Genomic DNA, 17,054 nt, shown 5'->3' on the forward strand with positions numbered 1-17,054 from the left:
AGTTAAAGAATGAAAGAAAGAAAATGGTTAGACAATAAGAAAAAGATTAAGGATGTGAGGAGAGAGAAATAAGGAAATGGAGAACAGGAGTTGGAGAGCACTTTGGGGGAAACACTACTGTATAAATCAGCTATTCCGATGAATACCACTTTTAGGCACTCGATATTCAGGAAATATAAGACAGACAAAATCTTACTAAATTATGCAGGTGACATGAACACACACACTCACACACACACTTCAGAACCCATATTAGATAGAGCAGTGGAGTCATAACACTGAATCTGAGACATATTTCCACAACAAACTGATAAAATGTGCCCAGAATTCAAATTTCATCGAGGGAATCAGACAAAAGCAGTGGAGCCGAGAGGGACAAAACCCTTATTTAAAACCCAAAATAGCTTAATCAACAAAAAAAATACAGAATGTGATTAGTAGTTTTTGTTGGGGTTTTTTCTGGTTCTTCCTTGTTCAACCATTAACCATGGGGGCTGCAAACAGAGCACAAGTGGAAAAGACCTATTTCCTGCCTGGTACCCATCATTCCCAGACCCCACACATTCCCACATCCGAGTGGACGGGGGGGCGCGAATTGGGTGTGTGTGTGAAATCAAAGAATAAAACTCATTTAAGCTAAATGCTTTATGTTAATTCTACATGCAGTATAATTTGTTTTCCCACACTCTCCTCAAAGTGAGGGGAGAATTTGATCAATGATGTTGGATGTTCAGCTGGCATTACGTTGTTCGCTTTTCATAGAATCAAACTCATAGAACCATAGGGTTAGAAGGGACCAAAAGTGTCATCTAGTCTAACCCCCTGCCAAGATGCAGGACTTCTTGTGTCTAAACAAACCATGACAGATGGCTATCCAGCCTCTTCTTGAAAAATCTCCAGTGAAGGCGCTTCCACGACTTCCCTAGGCAGTTTGCTCCATTGTCCTACTGTTGTTACAGTTAGGAAGTTTTTCCTGAGCTTTAATCTAAATCTGCTATGCTGTAGTTTGAACCCATAGACTCTTGTCCTACCCTCTGGGGCAAGAGAGAACAATTTTTCTCCATCTTTTTTATGGCAGCTTTTCAGGTATTTGAAGATCGCTATCATATCCCCCTTAATCTCCTCTTTTCCAAACTAAGCATACCCAGTTCCTTCAGCCTTTGCGCATACAGATTGCATTCCATCTTTGTCGTTCACCTCTGGATCCTTTCCAGTTTCTCTACATCCTTGCTATACAGCGGTGACCAAAATTGGACACAGTAGTACAGTTGAGATCTACTCAGCAGTACTATCACCTCCTGTGACTTGCATGCTATGCCTCTGTTAATGCAACCCAAAATTGCATTTTTTTTTATTTTTTTTTGCAGCAGCATGTTGACTCATGTTGAAGTTCTGATAGACCAAAACTCCCAGATACTTCTCTGCAGGGCAGGTGCCAGGCCAGTTATCTCCCATTCTGTATTTGTGAATTTGTTTTTTCTTACTTAAGAAATGTGGCACCTTACATTTGTCTTAGTTGAATTTAATTTTGTTGTCTATAGCCCAGTTCTCCAATTTATCAAGATCCCTTTGAATTTTTGCTCTATCATCTGAAGTTTTTGCAACCCCATCACCTCCAGCTTTGTGTTATCTGAAAATTTGATCAGTATGCTCTCTATTCCTACATCTGATTATTTTTACTGACTCCTGGGGACTGATGAGACAAAAGGAGTTGTGAAGCTTAAGACTGGTTACCTGATCATTTTTAGCTTTGCCTTTAGAAGGGCCACAGGCTTACCACGTGGCTAACAGGAAAAAGATACATTTAGCTTAATAAGATTAACCAAACTTGTTTAAGTTTGTCTCCAGAAGTTCTCTCAAATTTTTGTATTTTCAAGTTAAATTTGTTATGCCGTCACCGCTAGGTTGCAGAGGTTAAGTAAAAGAAAACGGAAAAGTTTAAATATGTTTCTCTTAAAAAACAGGTAAACAAAATTAAAGGAAAGAAAGTACTCCTGACTGAGAAGATGAAATCTTTGTAACATTTTCAGCAAACATACATTTGGAAATAGTCCAGGAAAAAATTACAACCTGAAATCTTCATACCTGCACAAAGGTTTCTTCATTCTGATACCATCACAAAATATCTCCATCAAATATTTTCTCGTAAAGGACAAAGCCAGTTTTACATTCAAACACTCTTCCAACACTTCAGTTTCCCACCCCCCACACACTATTATTATTACACTAGTATTACTGTAGCGCTTAGGAGCCCCAGTCGTGGAACAGGACCCCCAGTCATGGAATAGGACCCCACTGTGCTAGGTGCAGTATAAACACAGCACAAAACAACAGTCTGTGCCCAAAGAGATTACAATCTAAATATAAGAAAAGAGGCAACAGATGGATACAGACTGACCAATAGGGGAGTACAAGAAAACAGACAATATTTGTCAGCGTGACAGGCACTGGTTTCAGCACATCAGCAGCCTGACCGTTGTCAAACTTTTTATAGGCACCATGGCAAAGGGGTGCTTTAAGGAGGGATCTGGAGGATACTGAGTCAGTTTTGCAGAAGTTTTACTTTCCATCTAGCCCCCAAATCTATATTACAAACTCTTGTTTTAAAATACATGTTTTATTGCTTCAGATATTAGGATTGAGGAATCCTCATTAAATCTACTGCAGCTTTGGGCTTGCATCCTTATATCATTGCATTTCAAAAGCCAGATTTCAATCTTACACGTCCATCAAAACATCTAAATAAACCTAGCTTCATTACATATGTGCACAAGCACAGCAGTCTATTGGAACATATTACAAAAGCCATGATTAGAATCTGTAGCTTGGATTAGACATCAGAGGTCAAAGTCTCTACCTGCAAATCTCCTGCTATTACTTACCCCTGATTGTACATCATACAGTGTGTGTGTGAGGATGATCTTGAAGACTGCATGTGACCGACTGCTCTCTTCATTCATGTTGGTTGCAGCCACTGTTCGAGATTTGTTACCTTCTGACATCAAAGACTCTATGTCCTAAATAAAATCGTAAGGCCTTTAATAATATGTGCTAGGCACTATCTGCACAAACATTGCTTTCACTAAACTACTTCAATAGATAGTAAAAATAATTTTGTTAAACGTAAAATAGACAAGCTTCTCCCTGGGTTTAATTTTTTTTTTTTTAAGTCTCTAAAGATGAAATCACAATATTGTACTATTTTAAGTTAAAGAGTAAGCAGTAAACAGTCACTGAGCCTAATTCAATTTAAACAACATCACTATTTGTATGTTATCCATTAACTTTATTTGGGTCTCAAGGTGGGGGATACTGTATTCCTTTTTATTGGTTGGCTGGCTGAAGAAAACATTAATTTACTGCAATGAACAAAGTAAAATGGCATTTCATTTGTGAAATCATAGAATATCAGGGTTGGAAGGTACCTCAGAAGGTTATCTAGTCCAACCCCCTGCTCAAAGCAGCACCAATCCCCAGACAGATTTTTGCCCCAGATCCCTAAGTGGCCCCCTTAAGGATTGAACTCACAACCCTGGGTTTAGCAGGCCAATGCTCAAACCGCTGAGCTATCCCTCCCCCCAATAGTACAGCACTTTAGCTCACTCAGTAGTTAGAGCTTTTCATTAACATGCATTTTAATTCATACCTAGAACCTTAAATTTTATAAAAGCAAAACAATCAACAGAACAGGTTATGATGTTTCTCTCCTGGACAAAAGCTTGGGAAGTCCTAGAATGCCATAATTCATCAGTGGCTTCAGAGACACCCTGAGGCATAGGAGCTGCATGTTGTACATCAATCTTGCAAAATGGTCACAGACTTACTGCCCCTACACAAAAATCTATTCACCCAACCTTTAGCAGGATGATGCTGGGGAAGGAAAAAGCAAAACAAAACCACAATGCTTTCCTGCGCTGTGTGTGTGGAATTTTGCAAGACTGCTGTGTAGTGTGTATGAAAATTATTTCATGTACATTTTCATTTATAGAAACTAGTAGTAAGGACTGGAAGAATTAACAGGGTGCTCATAACAGTACTCATGAACCAACCTCTGTATTGCAAGTGTGTCTGCTTAGAGGCATAAGAGTTTTGTAATTCCATCTTATAATTACTAGCTTTTCTGACAGCATATCAAATAGCTCCACGAAGACATTGTGCTGCACAATCCTTAGAATCTGAATTACTTAGATTGAACATAGGGTTGCTACATGATCATCAATAATACTCTTCATTTATTTAGTACATTCCATCCAAGGATCTTAAGTGCTTTACAAATACTAACTAGTTAATCCTTTGTTCCCATCTAAGGAAATGGAGGTACAGAGAGATGAAATGACCTAACCAAGCCTCAAAGCACATAGCTGGGTATCTTACTTTCTCCAGCGAAGGCAATGCACCACCCTTCCTTGTGAACCTGTTACATGTCCAAACTGTTTTTGTTTGTATAGCCTAGGTTACTGAGACTACGAGTTAAGGTTGCAGTAAGGAAGAATTATTAAACCAGCCTTGTAAATCTTTCATTTCCTTTTTTTTCTTCTTCCCAATGTTAGGTGGTAAGAGCAGTACTCACATGTTTAAAGACTTTCATAAAGGATTTCTTTAAGCATATTCTCTCTCAATCCCTTAATTACAGAAACATAATATAAAAATAATCTCGCTACTATAAACAATACTTGAGCAGCGACTATAAGAATTACCAGTTTCAAGATCTATTCCGTCCCTAAAATGGTCCCTTACCTTGTAGCTGGCGACAGCCAGTTTAGATAATCCATCTACATAAGGACCAAAGACGTTGTGCTCTCTAACTTTTAATGACTGACGGCTTCTGTTTAAAAAAAAAAATAAAAAAAGATTTGTACTTATAAAAGTGCAGCTATCCAAGTACAATAAGGTTTTTAGTAAAACCACAATTTTTATCAACTTACCATTCAAAGGAATAGACAAGATGACAAGACCCTCTAGCAACCATTCAAAGCAGGAATGCTTTAGTGTTATAGTGCACTAGACAAAAAACCCACTTGTCTATACATACAGTGTTGGCATTTCCCCGTACCTCACTTCATGAAAATCAATGTGAGCACGAGAGTAAGTGTTTGGCACATATTGGGCCTTTAAATAATAATAAAGCAGCTATTTGTGGGGGGTTTAGGGGGCAGTCAGGAAGACAATACGATCCCATAACAGGGATACGTCTTGTACCCTGATAGGATGCCTGAGAGGGAGTCCATTAGGGCAAGGTAGGGAGACAGCCGTAGCTCATGGAAACAAGAACATGTTACATTGTCCGAGGTCAAGCATCCTCTATATGTATACTGCTTACCCTTTGGGGTCAAGGAGATCTCTAACTTTCTCATTGTAAATCTCCATGTAGGACACTTCCACTTTGAAACTCTGTTCTTCGTTTTCCTCTTTCTGTGCTCTTTCAAAGAGACCACTGCAGAGTCTCGGGATTAATCCAGGCTGGTCGGCTGTACCCATCATTGTGTAAGATTTTCCAGACCCTGTGCATTTGAAACTAGTGTTATTGCTTTTGCAACAGATTTTTTTAGGTGATGGGAATAAGGGGGAAGTAAAGGGCAAAGAATGGTTTGGAACTTTTCATTGAATATTCTTTAAACACAATTTTCTATATATAAAGGAACCAAGACACCAATTAAAGGACAAAGTAAAAAGGGCAGCCTACTTATTAAATCAAGCTGAAAAGGAAAAGCCAAGCTACTTAAATTGATTGAAAGCACTTAGAGAGATGCATCCTTATCATGGACATCAATTTAATGCCTACCTGAGTTTCATAACTACACAGTTCAAGTAAGCCAATTGAACAAGCCAAGCCATCTTTGTTTATCAAATTAAAAAATGATGAGCAATGACTATCTAAATGCAGAGTCAGGGATCTTCCATTACAGAATATTAAAGATACAACAAACCCAAGGACATTCATGAACACAGAACATTCAGGAGACACTTATCCACAGCTTGGGAAAGCAGGGTAGCAGGGCACCAGAAATTAGCAATGTTATTCCAAAATGCCTTCTCATCTCAGCCCCAACACAAAACAAACAGAAAAAAGCCCACATCTTATCTACATTGCTATATTGGGAAAAACCTAGCAATGTCAAAAAGCTAGCCCAAGAACAATTATTTCTGTCACAACACGTTTCTCATCAACAGCACTTTTTACACTCTGCAATGACTTACCAGTCTGTCCATAGGCAAAGATACATGCATTGTAGCCCTCAAAGGCATTCTGAAGAATATTCTCTCCAAGGCACTTGAAAACAACATCTTGACCTAAAAATAAAATAAAAGCTGACGTTCAGGGAAAAATGATAACTGTTTTTACAGTCATGCCTTTCAGACTCCAAATCAGGCGAAAAGAACGAACTGTATGAAAGATTTACATCTTTCATAATGTATCTCAATTAGACAGTAGGGTGTTTGAGAGAGGGACAATGGATATAAATCTGGAATAACTACACTGAAGTCTGTGGTGTTACTCCTGATTTATATTAAGCTAGAAACTGGTTCTGTATCTGTGTTTTCTATGAACACAATATTAGCAATCCATAGACCCACTAGAACCTCAACTACCATCTATTGACAATCACAGAATTTTGTGCATCAGCAAAACAAAGAAAGACCCACAAAATGTACCTCATTCATTTATTTTGACAATTGCAGTTTAATTTTAAATTTAAGGTAATACTTTATGATCTACTAGTAAGTGTACTTTACAGTATTCTGTAATATAAGTGAAAATATAGTAATAGACTTTGCCATATCACTGTTATTAAATCTTTACAGAGAAGAGACCGTAATTATGTTGGAGAGAATTACAGTATAAGGCATGTGGATCAACAAAATATAGGATAGTTTTTCTACTGTAACAGTATGTGTAAACCTAGCCACCCTTAAAATTTTTGTTTGCCTCTTTTCCAACTAGAGTGGAAGAAAGTTTGTCAATTTGATTTTGTTTAAAGCAGTAATACAGTGAATCACAGAATCATAGAATTATCCTCTGATAAAGTCAGAGGATAATTCAGTCCTTTGCACTGAGGCAGGGCAAAGTATTACTCAGACCACTCCGAGAGGTGTTTGTCTAACCTGTTAAAAAAACATCCAATGATGGAGATTCCACAATCTCCCCAGGTAGTTCAATCCAGTGCTTAATTACCCTTACAGTTAGGAAGTTTTTCCTAACGCCTAACCTAAATCTCCCTTCCTGCAATTTAAGCTCATTACTTCTTGTCCTGCCATCAGTGGTTAAAGAGAACTTATCACCTTCCTGTTTATAACAGCTTTTTACCTACTTGAAGACTGTTATGTACCCCCTCAGTCGTCTCTTCTCCTCTAAACAAGCCCAATTTTTTCAATTTTTCCTCATAGCTCATGTTTTCTACACCTTAAATCATTTTTGTTGCTCTCCTCTGGACTTTCTCCACATCTTTCCCAAAATGTGGTGCCCAGAATGGGACACAATGCTCTAGTTGAAGCCTGGTCATTGCTGAGTAGAGTAGAAAGAATTCTTGCGTCTTGCTTACAACACTACAGATAATACATCCAAAATGATACGTTTTTTATAACAGTATTATGCTGATGACTCATATTTAGTTTGTGATCCACTATAGCCCCCATATTCTTTTCTGCAGTCATTTCCCATTTTGTATTTGTGCAACTGATTCGTCCTTCATAAGTGCAGTACTTTGCATTTGTCCTTATTGAATTTCATCCTATTTATTTCAGACCATTTGTCAAGATCCATTTTGAATTCTAATCCTGTCCTCCAAAATATTTGCAATCTCTCCCAGCTTGGTATCACGTGCAAACTTTGTAAGGGTACTCTCGATGCCATTATCCAAATCATTTTGGAAGATATTGAATAGAACTGGAACCAGGACAGATCCCTGATATGCCCCCACTCGATATGCTCTTCCAGCCTTACTATGAACCCACTGAGGAACTACTCTTGAGTACGGTTTTGCAATCAGTTGTCCACCCACCTTATAGTAGGTTCATCTATGCTACGCTGCCCTAGTTTGTTTACGAGAAGGTCGTGTGAGGCAGTATCAAAAACCTTACTAAATTTGAGATGCATCACATCTATTGCTACTCCCCATCCACAAGTCTTGTTAACCGTCAAAGAATGTGTCATTCTGATAATTATGCAACACATAGGCAGATGGCAAGATACTTTAAATCATACATCAAATATTCAGAACTCTTCTCTCAAAAAGTTTTCCCTTCCCTGAAAAATTTCTTTCACTCAATGACCAAAGTAGTCCATGAATTTAGTTATACTGTACTGCTTCTCTTCACATACAGCACTGATTTGTAGGATCAGGACCTATGTTTGGGTATACAAGGCCCAGTCTTGCTCCCATTCAGATCAATAAAACTCACATTGACTTCAGTGGGAGCAGGATTGGACCTTTTAAACCACTGCAACCTAAGCCACTAAAGAATTAGGTCCCAATTCTGAAAGGTACTACAGTGAAATTACTTGTGTGTTGCTGAACTGGCCTGAGTGGGGGCAAGCTTTACCACAAAGGTGAACTTAGCATTGATCCTCAAATTATGGGCAGAAATAGGAATAGAAATGTTTTAATTTATATATCTAGATTAAGTATTTTAATGGAGATATCTGTATGAATCAAAATGGCAAATTAGTTACATTCATCAATTACCTATACTGTATATAGATTGTAATGCATGTTTATTGGCTGCCTCTACTCTAAACATTATGTTTGACTAGAAAGAAGGAAGGATTAAGGTAGCAGTTTTAAGACTTTGCCTTCTCTCTTGACAATGGGCAACCACATAAAGAAAAGGTTTTCCATGCCATATGGTCTTTTCCCTTTACCAAATACAGGATTGTAATTATCATAGAATCATAGAAGTGGAAGGGACCTTGAGAGGTCATCTAGTCCAGTCCCCTGCACTCAAGGCAGGACTATGTATTATCTAGACCATCCCTGACAGGTGTTTGTCTAACCTGCTCTTAAAAATCCCCAATGATGGAGATTCCACAACCTCTCTAGGCAATTTATTCCAGTGCTTAACCACCCTGACAATTAGGAAGTTTTTCCTAATGTCCAACCTAAACCGCCCTTGCTGCAATTTAAGCCCATTGCTTCTTGTCCAATCCTCAGAGGTTAAGAAGAACAATTTTTCTCCCTCCTCCTTGTAACAACCTTTTATGTACTTGAAAACGGTTATCCTGTCCCCTCTTAGTCTTCTCTTCTCCAGACTAAACAAACCCAATTTTTTCAATCTTCCCTCATAGGTCATGTTTTCTAGACCTTTAATCATTTTTGTTGCTCTTCTCTGGACTTTCTCCAATTTGTCCACATCTTTCTTGAAATGTGGCACCGAGAACTAGACACAATACTCCAGCTGAGGCCTAATCAGCGCAGAGTAAAGCAGAAGAATTACTTCTCGTGTCTTGCTTATAATACTCCTGCTAATAAATCCCAGAATGAGGTTGCCTTTTTTGCAACTGTGTTACACTGTTGACTCATATATAGCTTATGATCCACTATGAGCCCCAGATCCCTTTCCACAGTTCTCCTTCCTAGGCAGTCATTTCCCATTTTGTATGTGTGCAACTGATTGTTCCTTCCTAAGTGGAGTACTTTGCATTTGTCCTTATTGAATTTCATCCTATTTACTTCAGACCATTTCTCCAGTTTCTCCAGATCATTTTGAATTTTAATCCTATCCTCCAAAGCACTTGCAACCCCTCCCAGCTTGGTATCGTCCGCAAACTTTATAAGTGTACTCTCTATGCCATTATCTAAATCATTGATGAAGATATTGAACAGAACCGGACCCAGAACTGATCCCTGCGGGACCCCACTCGTTATGCCCTTCCAGCATGACTGTGAACCAATGATAACTACTCTCTTGGAACGATTTTCCAACCAGTTATGCACCCACCTTACAGTAGCTCCATCTAGGTTGTATTTCCCTAGTTTGTTTATGAGAAGGTCATGCAAGACAGTATCAAAAGCCTTACTAAAGTTAGATAGATAGATAGATAGATAGATAGATAGATAGACAGACAGACAGACAGACCACATCTACCGCTTCCCCCCATCCACAAGGCTTGTTACCACATCTACCACTTCCCCCCATCCCCCAGGCTTGTTACCCTGTCAAAGAAAGCTCTCACATTGGTTTGACACGATTTGTTCTTGACAAATCCATGCTGACTGTTCCTTATCACCTCGTTATCTTCTAGGTGTTTGCAAACTGATTTCTTAATACTTTTCTTTTCATAGCTGTCATGTAAACAGAGTGCAATCACAAAACTACAGTAAATATTACCTGCATATTTTTCTTTTACAGATTCATCCAAAGACCAGAAACAGTGATCGTAAGCAAACACCTGTAATAAAACAAACCAACAGGACATCTTATAAAAACTATAGTCAAATCAAACCAAAAAAGGTATCCTTATTTTGTTAGCCATGGTTAGCTGATATATATGCCTCTGCTGCCATTCTAACCATCCTCCACAAGACACCTTTATTTGCTTTCTATTTTTGTGCTTAATCAAATTCAAGCTAATTTACTTTACTGTAATTTTTATATGGTTTATTTTATCAGTCCCATTTACAAGCTGTTTAAAACAATAAGCCATGAGTATATAAACATGCTAATAAACTAAATTTTTAGAGGTGGGAAAAGGAGATAAGAGGCATCTGCATATAAAATGCAAAAAATGAAGGGAACATAAGTCAGCAGCAATGAGTTTGCTCTAATGCAGATACCAGAAAATGCTTTAAGACAAGCAGTCCATTCATTCACAGTCCTCAATGCTTAATACGCAACTATGTTCTCACTTGTTTCTGAGACTCATTTTTTGGCTAGACTCTGCAGCAAGGAAATTTTTTGAGGAATGTGTGGTTTGGAGTTTTTTTGTTTTTCTTTTGAGAAACAACAGCTGATCAACTGCACTTTTTAAAAAAAATAGTAAATATTTGGATATTTGAAGGCTGAACAAGTAATATACCACAGCTTTTCACAACACTGGTTTAAAGTGAAATCAAAAACTTACCTTTGGCTGGCTCCTGCAGTTCCCAGAGGAATCATCATCAGGGACAAATGAGAAGGGGCACATGTAAGAAAAAAACAGACAAAAATACAGTTAATTAGAGGGCTCTCAGGTCTGAGAAAGAAATACAACCAATTAAATATGAAATTGAAGATAACATGTTAACTAGAAACTTCAACTTTCCCCATAACTCCCCTTTCAGCTTCAAGTTCAAAATCACTTTCAAATATAGGAACTAAAGCTTATGAAGCACCCTTTCCAAACGCAGTATCTGGGATATTTTCTGTAGTAACCTAACTTTAAAAAAAAAAATCAAATTAAACTAAGCTTAATTCTTAGAGGAGCCAGCCATACCAACAAAACTGGGCAAAAAAGTCTCTCAGTACATACCTAGCACAATAGGGTGCTGGTCAATAACTATGGCTAGTAGGCACTATGATAGTACAAATAGGGATGGGGACAATATGGTCACAAGTAGAGCCCTACCAAATTCAAGGTCCATTTTTGGTCAATTTCACGGTCAGAAGGTTTTTAAAATTGTCAATTTCACTATTTCAGATGTTTAGATCTGAAATTTCACGATGTTGTAACCATGGGGGTCCGACCCAAAAGGTGATCAAGGGGGGAGGGAGGGGGAAGTCACAAAGCTGTTATGGGGGGGTCATGGGATTACCACCTCACTTCTGTGATGCCTTCACAGCTGCGCAGCAGCCCCGAAGGTTCCTGAAGCGGGAGGAGGCTCACAGAGATGGATGTGAAGCTGATCTGCCCGTGTAGCTGTGAGCACCCCAGCCAGGGACTCCTAGCTGCTAGCCCCAGCCAGTGGTGGATTAGCACACATGGGCGCTCCGGGAGCCACAGGGGGCAGAAGCCCCGTGACCAGGCGCCCTGAGCCACAGCAGGAGCCGTGGGGGCGGGGGGGGGGGGCGCGGAAGCCCCAAGCCCAGCTCCAGGGCTGCTGCAGCACAGAAGTGAGGTTCTACCACCCTCACTTCTGTGCTGCCTCTGGAGGTATGTCTGATCTTCCCACCAAGAGCGACCGTGTAGGGGAAGAACAAGTCCTGTCCCTCCTCAGCCCAGCCCTGACTAGCAGCTCGGAGCCCCCACAGCTGGGGCGCCCCCAGAAGCATGGGGAGATCAGATTTCACGGGGAAGGACTTATTTCATGGTCTGTGACATGTTTTTCACAGTCATGAAATTGGTAGGGCCTTGGTTATAAATAGCCAAACAGAAGTGCCTTTTAGTGAGCCCTGAAAATAGTTGCAAATGAAGTCTAGCAGACTGACTAAGAAGGAATTGCACAGACTCTGGACTGGTCTACACTGAAAACATATATTGGCATAGCTATGTCTCTCAAGCGTGTGAAAAATTCACACCCAAAAGACGTAGCTATTTTGACATAATCAGCAATGTAGACAGCAGTAGGTTGACAGAAGAAATCTACTGTCAACCTAGCTACTGCCTCTCAGGGGGGTGGATTAACTACGGTGACAGGAGAACCCCTCCCATCACTGTAGTGAGCGTCTACACTGAAGTGCTGCACAGGTTTAAGTATAGACACAGCCTCTGTCCATGAACCAAAGGTAAAGCTTTTACCCATACCCAGTTCTGATCTCAGTCTCAAGATTCCATCGACAACCTAGCCAATCTAGGTTGCCTTGAAAGGGTGAGTGGAGAAAAGGAGCACTCTCCCGAGTGTCTCAGACCTAGGTTAAGGGCTTTATACACAACAGCAAGATCCAGAGTGGCTCTTCTTGGCACTTTTCTCCAGGGGAGAAATGATGGTATAAATGTTTTCAAGACGGTTGGTCAATTCAGAAAAGACCATACCATATTATTCGATACAAGTAAATGAGTAAATGAGAACATCAGATTAAAAAATGTAAATATGCAGACCACCATACAGAAGACTTGAGAAGTATCCAAAATACACAACTTTGGAAACAGCCAGCCTCCTTCACTCCAGAACTTTACAAATGAAATCAGAAAGCTGTTCTGACATATCACATTTATTTCTTTTGGCAGGGAAGGGAACGGTAATGAGATGAGAATAAGATATATTTCTTACTCGTCAATTTAGGCTGGGAAGCTAATTTAGATTCATGGTTATTTTTGTGTCACTGGGTCTGCCTCAAAGAATGAAGGTTTGCTTATCAGTCCATCATGGAGAAAAACTTTTCTATCTGGCTCTGGTTCAGATCAAATATTAGGATTTGTTCTGACCAAACAGCAATGACAGCAGCCTTGGGTCAGGAGCAGAGTCAGAGTGTGACCCTTCTGGCAGGTTGGCGCATGTTCAAGTCAAGAGAGTTACTCACTCTTGCTACAGCAGAATATGCGCCAAAAACAAGATAATAACGCAAGAGAGCAGTAACACTTTGTCTGCCAAACAAAAACCAAAGCTTGGATACAGAGTTCATCACAGGAAGCATGATCAGACCCACGGGTAGATAGTGGCACTTGTCACCCTATATCACTCTTCAGTTGGTCAGAGACAGGGGAGCCTGACATAGGACAAACTGATTCAAGACCAGAGAGAGGGCATAAAATTATGGGGAGTGATCCTCTAGGATCCTCATATCAGATTTTGGAATGTTCAAAAGTAAACAAAGCACATTTACATTTCTGCTCTCTGGCCTCAAATGTTTATGCTATTTTACTGGAGGTTCCTCATAGGCTTTTGTAGGAACTCCTATTTACACTAAAGGCATAATGGTATTTCTAAAGGGTGCCATCCAAAAATTCTCACTTTCTTTGCAAATCTGAGTTTGAATTTATGAGAAGAAATGACTCTACCATAAACCCAGATGCATTTATGTTTGTTTTATCCTGTCTTGAATTTCAAGGCAGGATTATGTTATCACATGGTACTTAAACTTTCAGGCCTTGCGGGAGCACATATTATTCAGTGTTTGGATTAAAGTAGCAATAAGGATATAATCTCAAAAGTCATACATCACATCTGTAGTTTTCAGAACCGGGATTACACTAGGCTGCATAAAACATCAAGCTTAATATAGACTAAAGGCTTGATACTAAATAAGCACCTTGTTCTCTTCAGAGATATGAATATGCACATTATATCCTGTAATGTTTGTAGCCTCAATTACTGTTAATCTGGCTGTACATAAAGAGAAGACCTAAATCAAAGAACGTAAAGCATAATTCACTACCTACTGAGAATGGCTCATAGGAACATAGTATACTGCATTCAGAGTATACAAAGGCATCTAGAAAAGAAACTGAAGTTTGGAGCCATAATTTTAGCCCTGGCTCTGTGGACTTCAGACCTCTAGAGCAGTGATTCTCAACCAGGGGTACATGTACCCCTGGGGGTATGCAGAGGTCTTTCAGGGGGTACATCAACTCCTCTAGATATTTGCCTAGTTTTACAACAGGCTACATAAAAAGCAGCAGCAAAGTCCGTACAAATTAAAATTTCATAAAGTCAATGACTTGTCTATACTGCTCTATATACTATACGCTGAAATGTAAGTACAATATTTATATTCCAATGGATGTATTTTATAATTATATGGTAAAATGAGAAAATCAGCAATATTTCAGTAATAGTGTGCTGTGACACTTGTATTTCTATGTCTGATTTTGTAAAACTTGGGAGTACACAAGACAAATCAGACTCTTGAAAGGGGTACAGTAGTCTGGAAAGGTGGGGAATCACTGCTCTAAAGCATAGTTTGAGCTGTTTATGCAGTTACCAGAACTCATGAAATTATTTCCCTGAAAAAAAAAAAAAAAAAAAAGAGACCACATTTTTAGTTTTCTATACCCCTCTGTGCAGGTTGCCATACTTTCCTGCGGCTGGGCACTCCAACTTTTTTTTGTACACTCACTGAATTTCCTATCCTCCCTTCAAGATTGTCTTCATGACTGGACCTCTTCTTTGCTCCTTCCATGACGGTTCCACTCATAAGACACATAATTAACTATTTTAAGTACTTTTGCAAGTACTTGCTTTGCATTCATTTACAAGCTTGCTTTGCATTCTTGCATTATACTGTGTCACACCACAATCTACCACAGAGAAACCTATACAACTATAAATCTTTATCTCTATATCTCTGTTTTAAATTAAATATTTGTTTGTGGTGTGTAGCTTTAAGATACCCAATGCTGCAGCTGCAGAGTACACATGCAGCAGAGCAGGAAGATACATAAGAGCAGTCAAACAAGTTTCACAGCTAAATTTGTAGATAGTATCAGTTGCAATGTTGTTGAAGCATTTGCAAGGATAGGCCTACATTACAATGTTAACTCGGCTCTTACGCAGGTTTTAGCACAACCTTCTCCGTCTCCCTCCCCCACCATCCACATAGAAAACATCCGATCCAGGTTTGGAGTGCTTTAAGCCTGGGCTAGTTTACTCAGCTGGGGGGTATAGGTTAGAGCATAAGCTCCACTTCAGCTATGGCTGGAACCAGATATTTTGCAGTGAAGAGACAGGCAAAACAAAAACAAACAAAAAAATCACTCTGGTGCTGATAGTCCTCCAATGCCCTTCCTCCTGTTAAACCAGACAGTTTTGTTTACTAGTTTTATTTAGTGTAGGTAGGGGAATCTGTATGGTGTTTGAGAATGACAAAAGATATGCAGCCCTGAGTAATCATTTATTTTTAACCTAAAACCCTTGCACCATACATGATTCTTAACCCACATACACCTATTCTCACTAGAAATGAGAGAAGGCAGGTTACACAGATATTTAGCATACTAAGTATCAAATCAAAAGAGACCCTAGTTTCCAACATTGGGGGTCAGAGTATATGCCTATGAGATTAGATTCCTGCATTTCTTATTACCATTAATTAAAATCACTAATCTCAGAAAATTAAATCATGTTTAATGTTTACACCTACTTAACCTGACATCAGCAGTGACATTTTAAAAGTTATTTTTGCTCATTTTGGCAACATCTTAAAATCACATTCCTTTTCTTTTTTCTTTAGGCCACTTCCTAAACCAGTGCTAAATGCAACATTCAGACTACAAGTGGCTCAGTTTCCAATCTGTTGCTACTGCTTAGTGACACCAAGGTATCGAAGTGCTTGAATGTATGGGATCACAGCATTTAGTCATTCAGGCAATTTGTAAAAGTTGTTCCAAAGTTAAGCTACAGTAACAACTAGTGAGTCAAGATGGGAGTGGTGGGGGGAGAAGAGCAAATCATATGACAAACATAAAATGGAGAAAAAGCCCACATAAATTACAAGAAATTCCTACTACCAATCTTTCCAACACCTAATCCACCTCCCCTACCCCAAGAGAAGTATGTCAGAACCTGGTTAAAATTAGCCTCTCTTACTTTCTACAAGAAAGACCCCTTTTCAGTCATGTGGATGCTCTCAGTAGTCTCTGTCAACAGAATACCCTATAAATAGCGATATCTAGGAGGACAGAAAATAAGTTGTGTGGTGCTCCAGGACAAGAAAAAGGATTCTCTGACTACTTGCAGAAGTGCCACGAAGCCAAATCTATATCAAGCTAAGCCTGGTCCATTGAATCTGCAATGGCTTGAGAGTTATACAGGGAACACATGGTGGCTGTTTATGAAGGACATCTTGAGTAAATTTCCCTTTTACAGAAGAAAAGGGGAAAAAAAAAAAAAAAAAAAAAGCTTTTGTGGACTGAGTTGATTTTCATTGGGCAGGGCCGTCTCAGTCTTCAGCATGAACCTAGATGCTGCTGACCTTTGCTTTGAATTCCCAAACAGCAGCTTGGTCTTCCTGCAAGTCTTTGGACCTGTGGATAACCACTTTGAGCAGAAAATTAAGTCAGGTACATAGGTCCACCGTATCTTGATAGAAGGCTAGAAAAAAAAGGCACAGCAAAGGCCATGAATCATAGAAGATTAGGTTTGGAAGAGACCTCAGGAGGTCATCTAGTCCAACCCCCTGCTCAAAGCAGGACCAACCCCAACTAAATCATCCTAGCCAGGGCTTTGTCAAGCCGGGCCTTAAAAACCTCTAAGGAACTCCAC

General features: G+C 39.4%; 1 protein-coding gene across 1 annotated transcript in view; it reads right to left on the bottom strand.

Moving 5' to 3' along the window:
• The window catches only part of KIF13B (kinesin family member 13B), a 199,254-nt gene that overhangs the window by 111,591 nt on the left and 70,609 nt on the right, over positions 1 to 17,054 (bottom strand). Inside the window, exons 3-8 of the mRNA XM_065400572.1 lie at positions 11,060 to 11,072; positions 10,327 to 10,387; positions 6,199 to 6,291; positions 5,321 to 5,501; positions 4,738 to 4,825; positions 2,883 to 3,017 (exon numbers count right to left, since the gene is read on the bottom strand). Coding sequence (XP_065256644.1) covers positions 2,883 to 3,017; positions 4,738 to 4,825; positions 5,321 to 5,501; positions 6,199 to 6,291; positions 10,327 to 10,387; positions 11,060 to 11,072 — 571 coding nt within the window. The remainder of the gene's footprint in view (positions 1 to 2,882; positions 3,018 to 4,737; positions 4,826 to 5,320; positions 5,502 to 6,198; positions 6,292 to 10,326; positions 10,388 to 11,059; positions 11,073 to 17,054) is intronic.

Source organism: Emys orbicularis, chromosome 3 (genome assembly GCF_028017835.1).
Source record: "Emys orbicularis isolate rEmyOrb1 chromosome 3, rEmyOrb1.hap1, whole genome shotgun sequence".
Classification (NCBI taxonomy): domain Eukaryota; kingdom Metazoa; phylum Chordata; order Testudines; family Emydidae; genus Emys; species Emys orbicularis.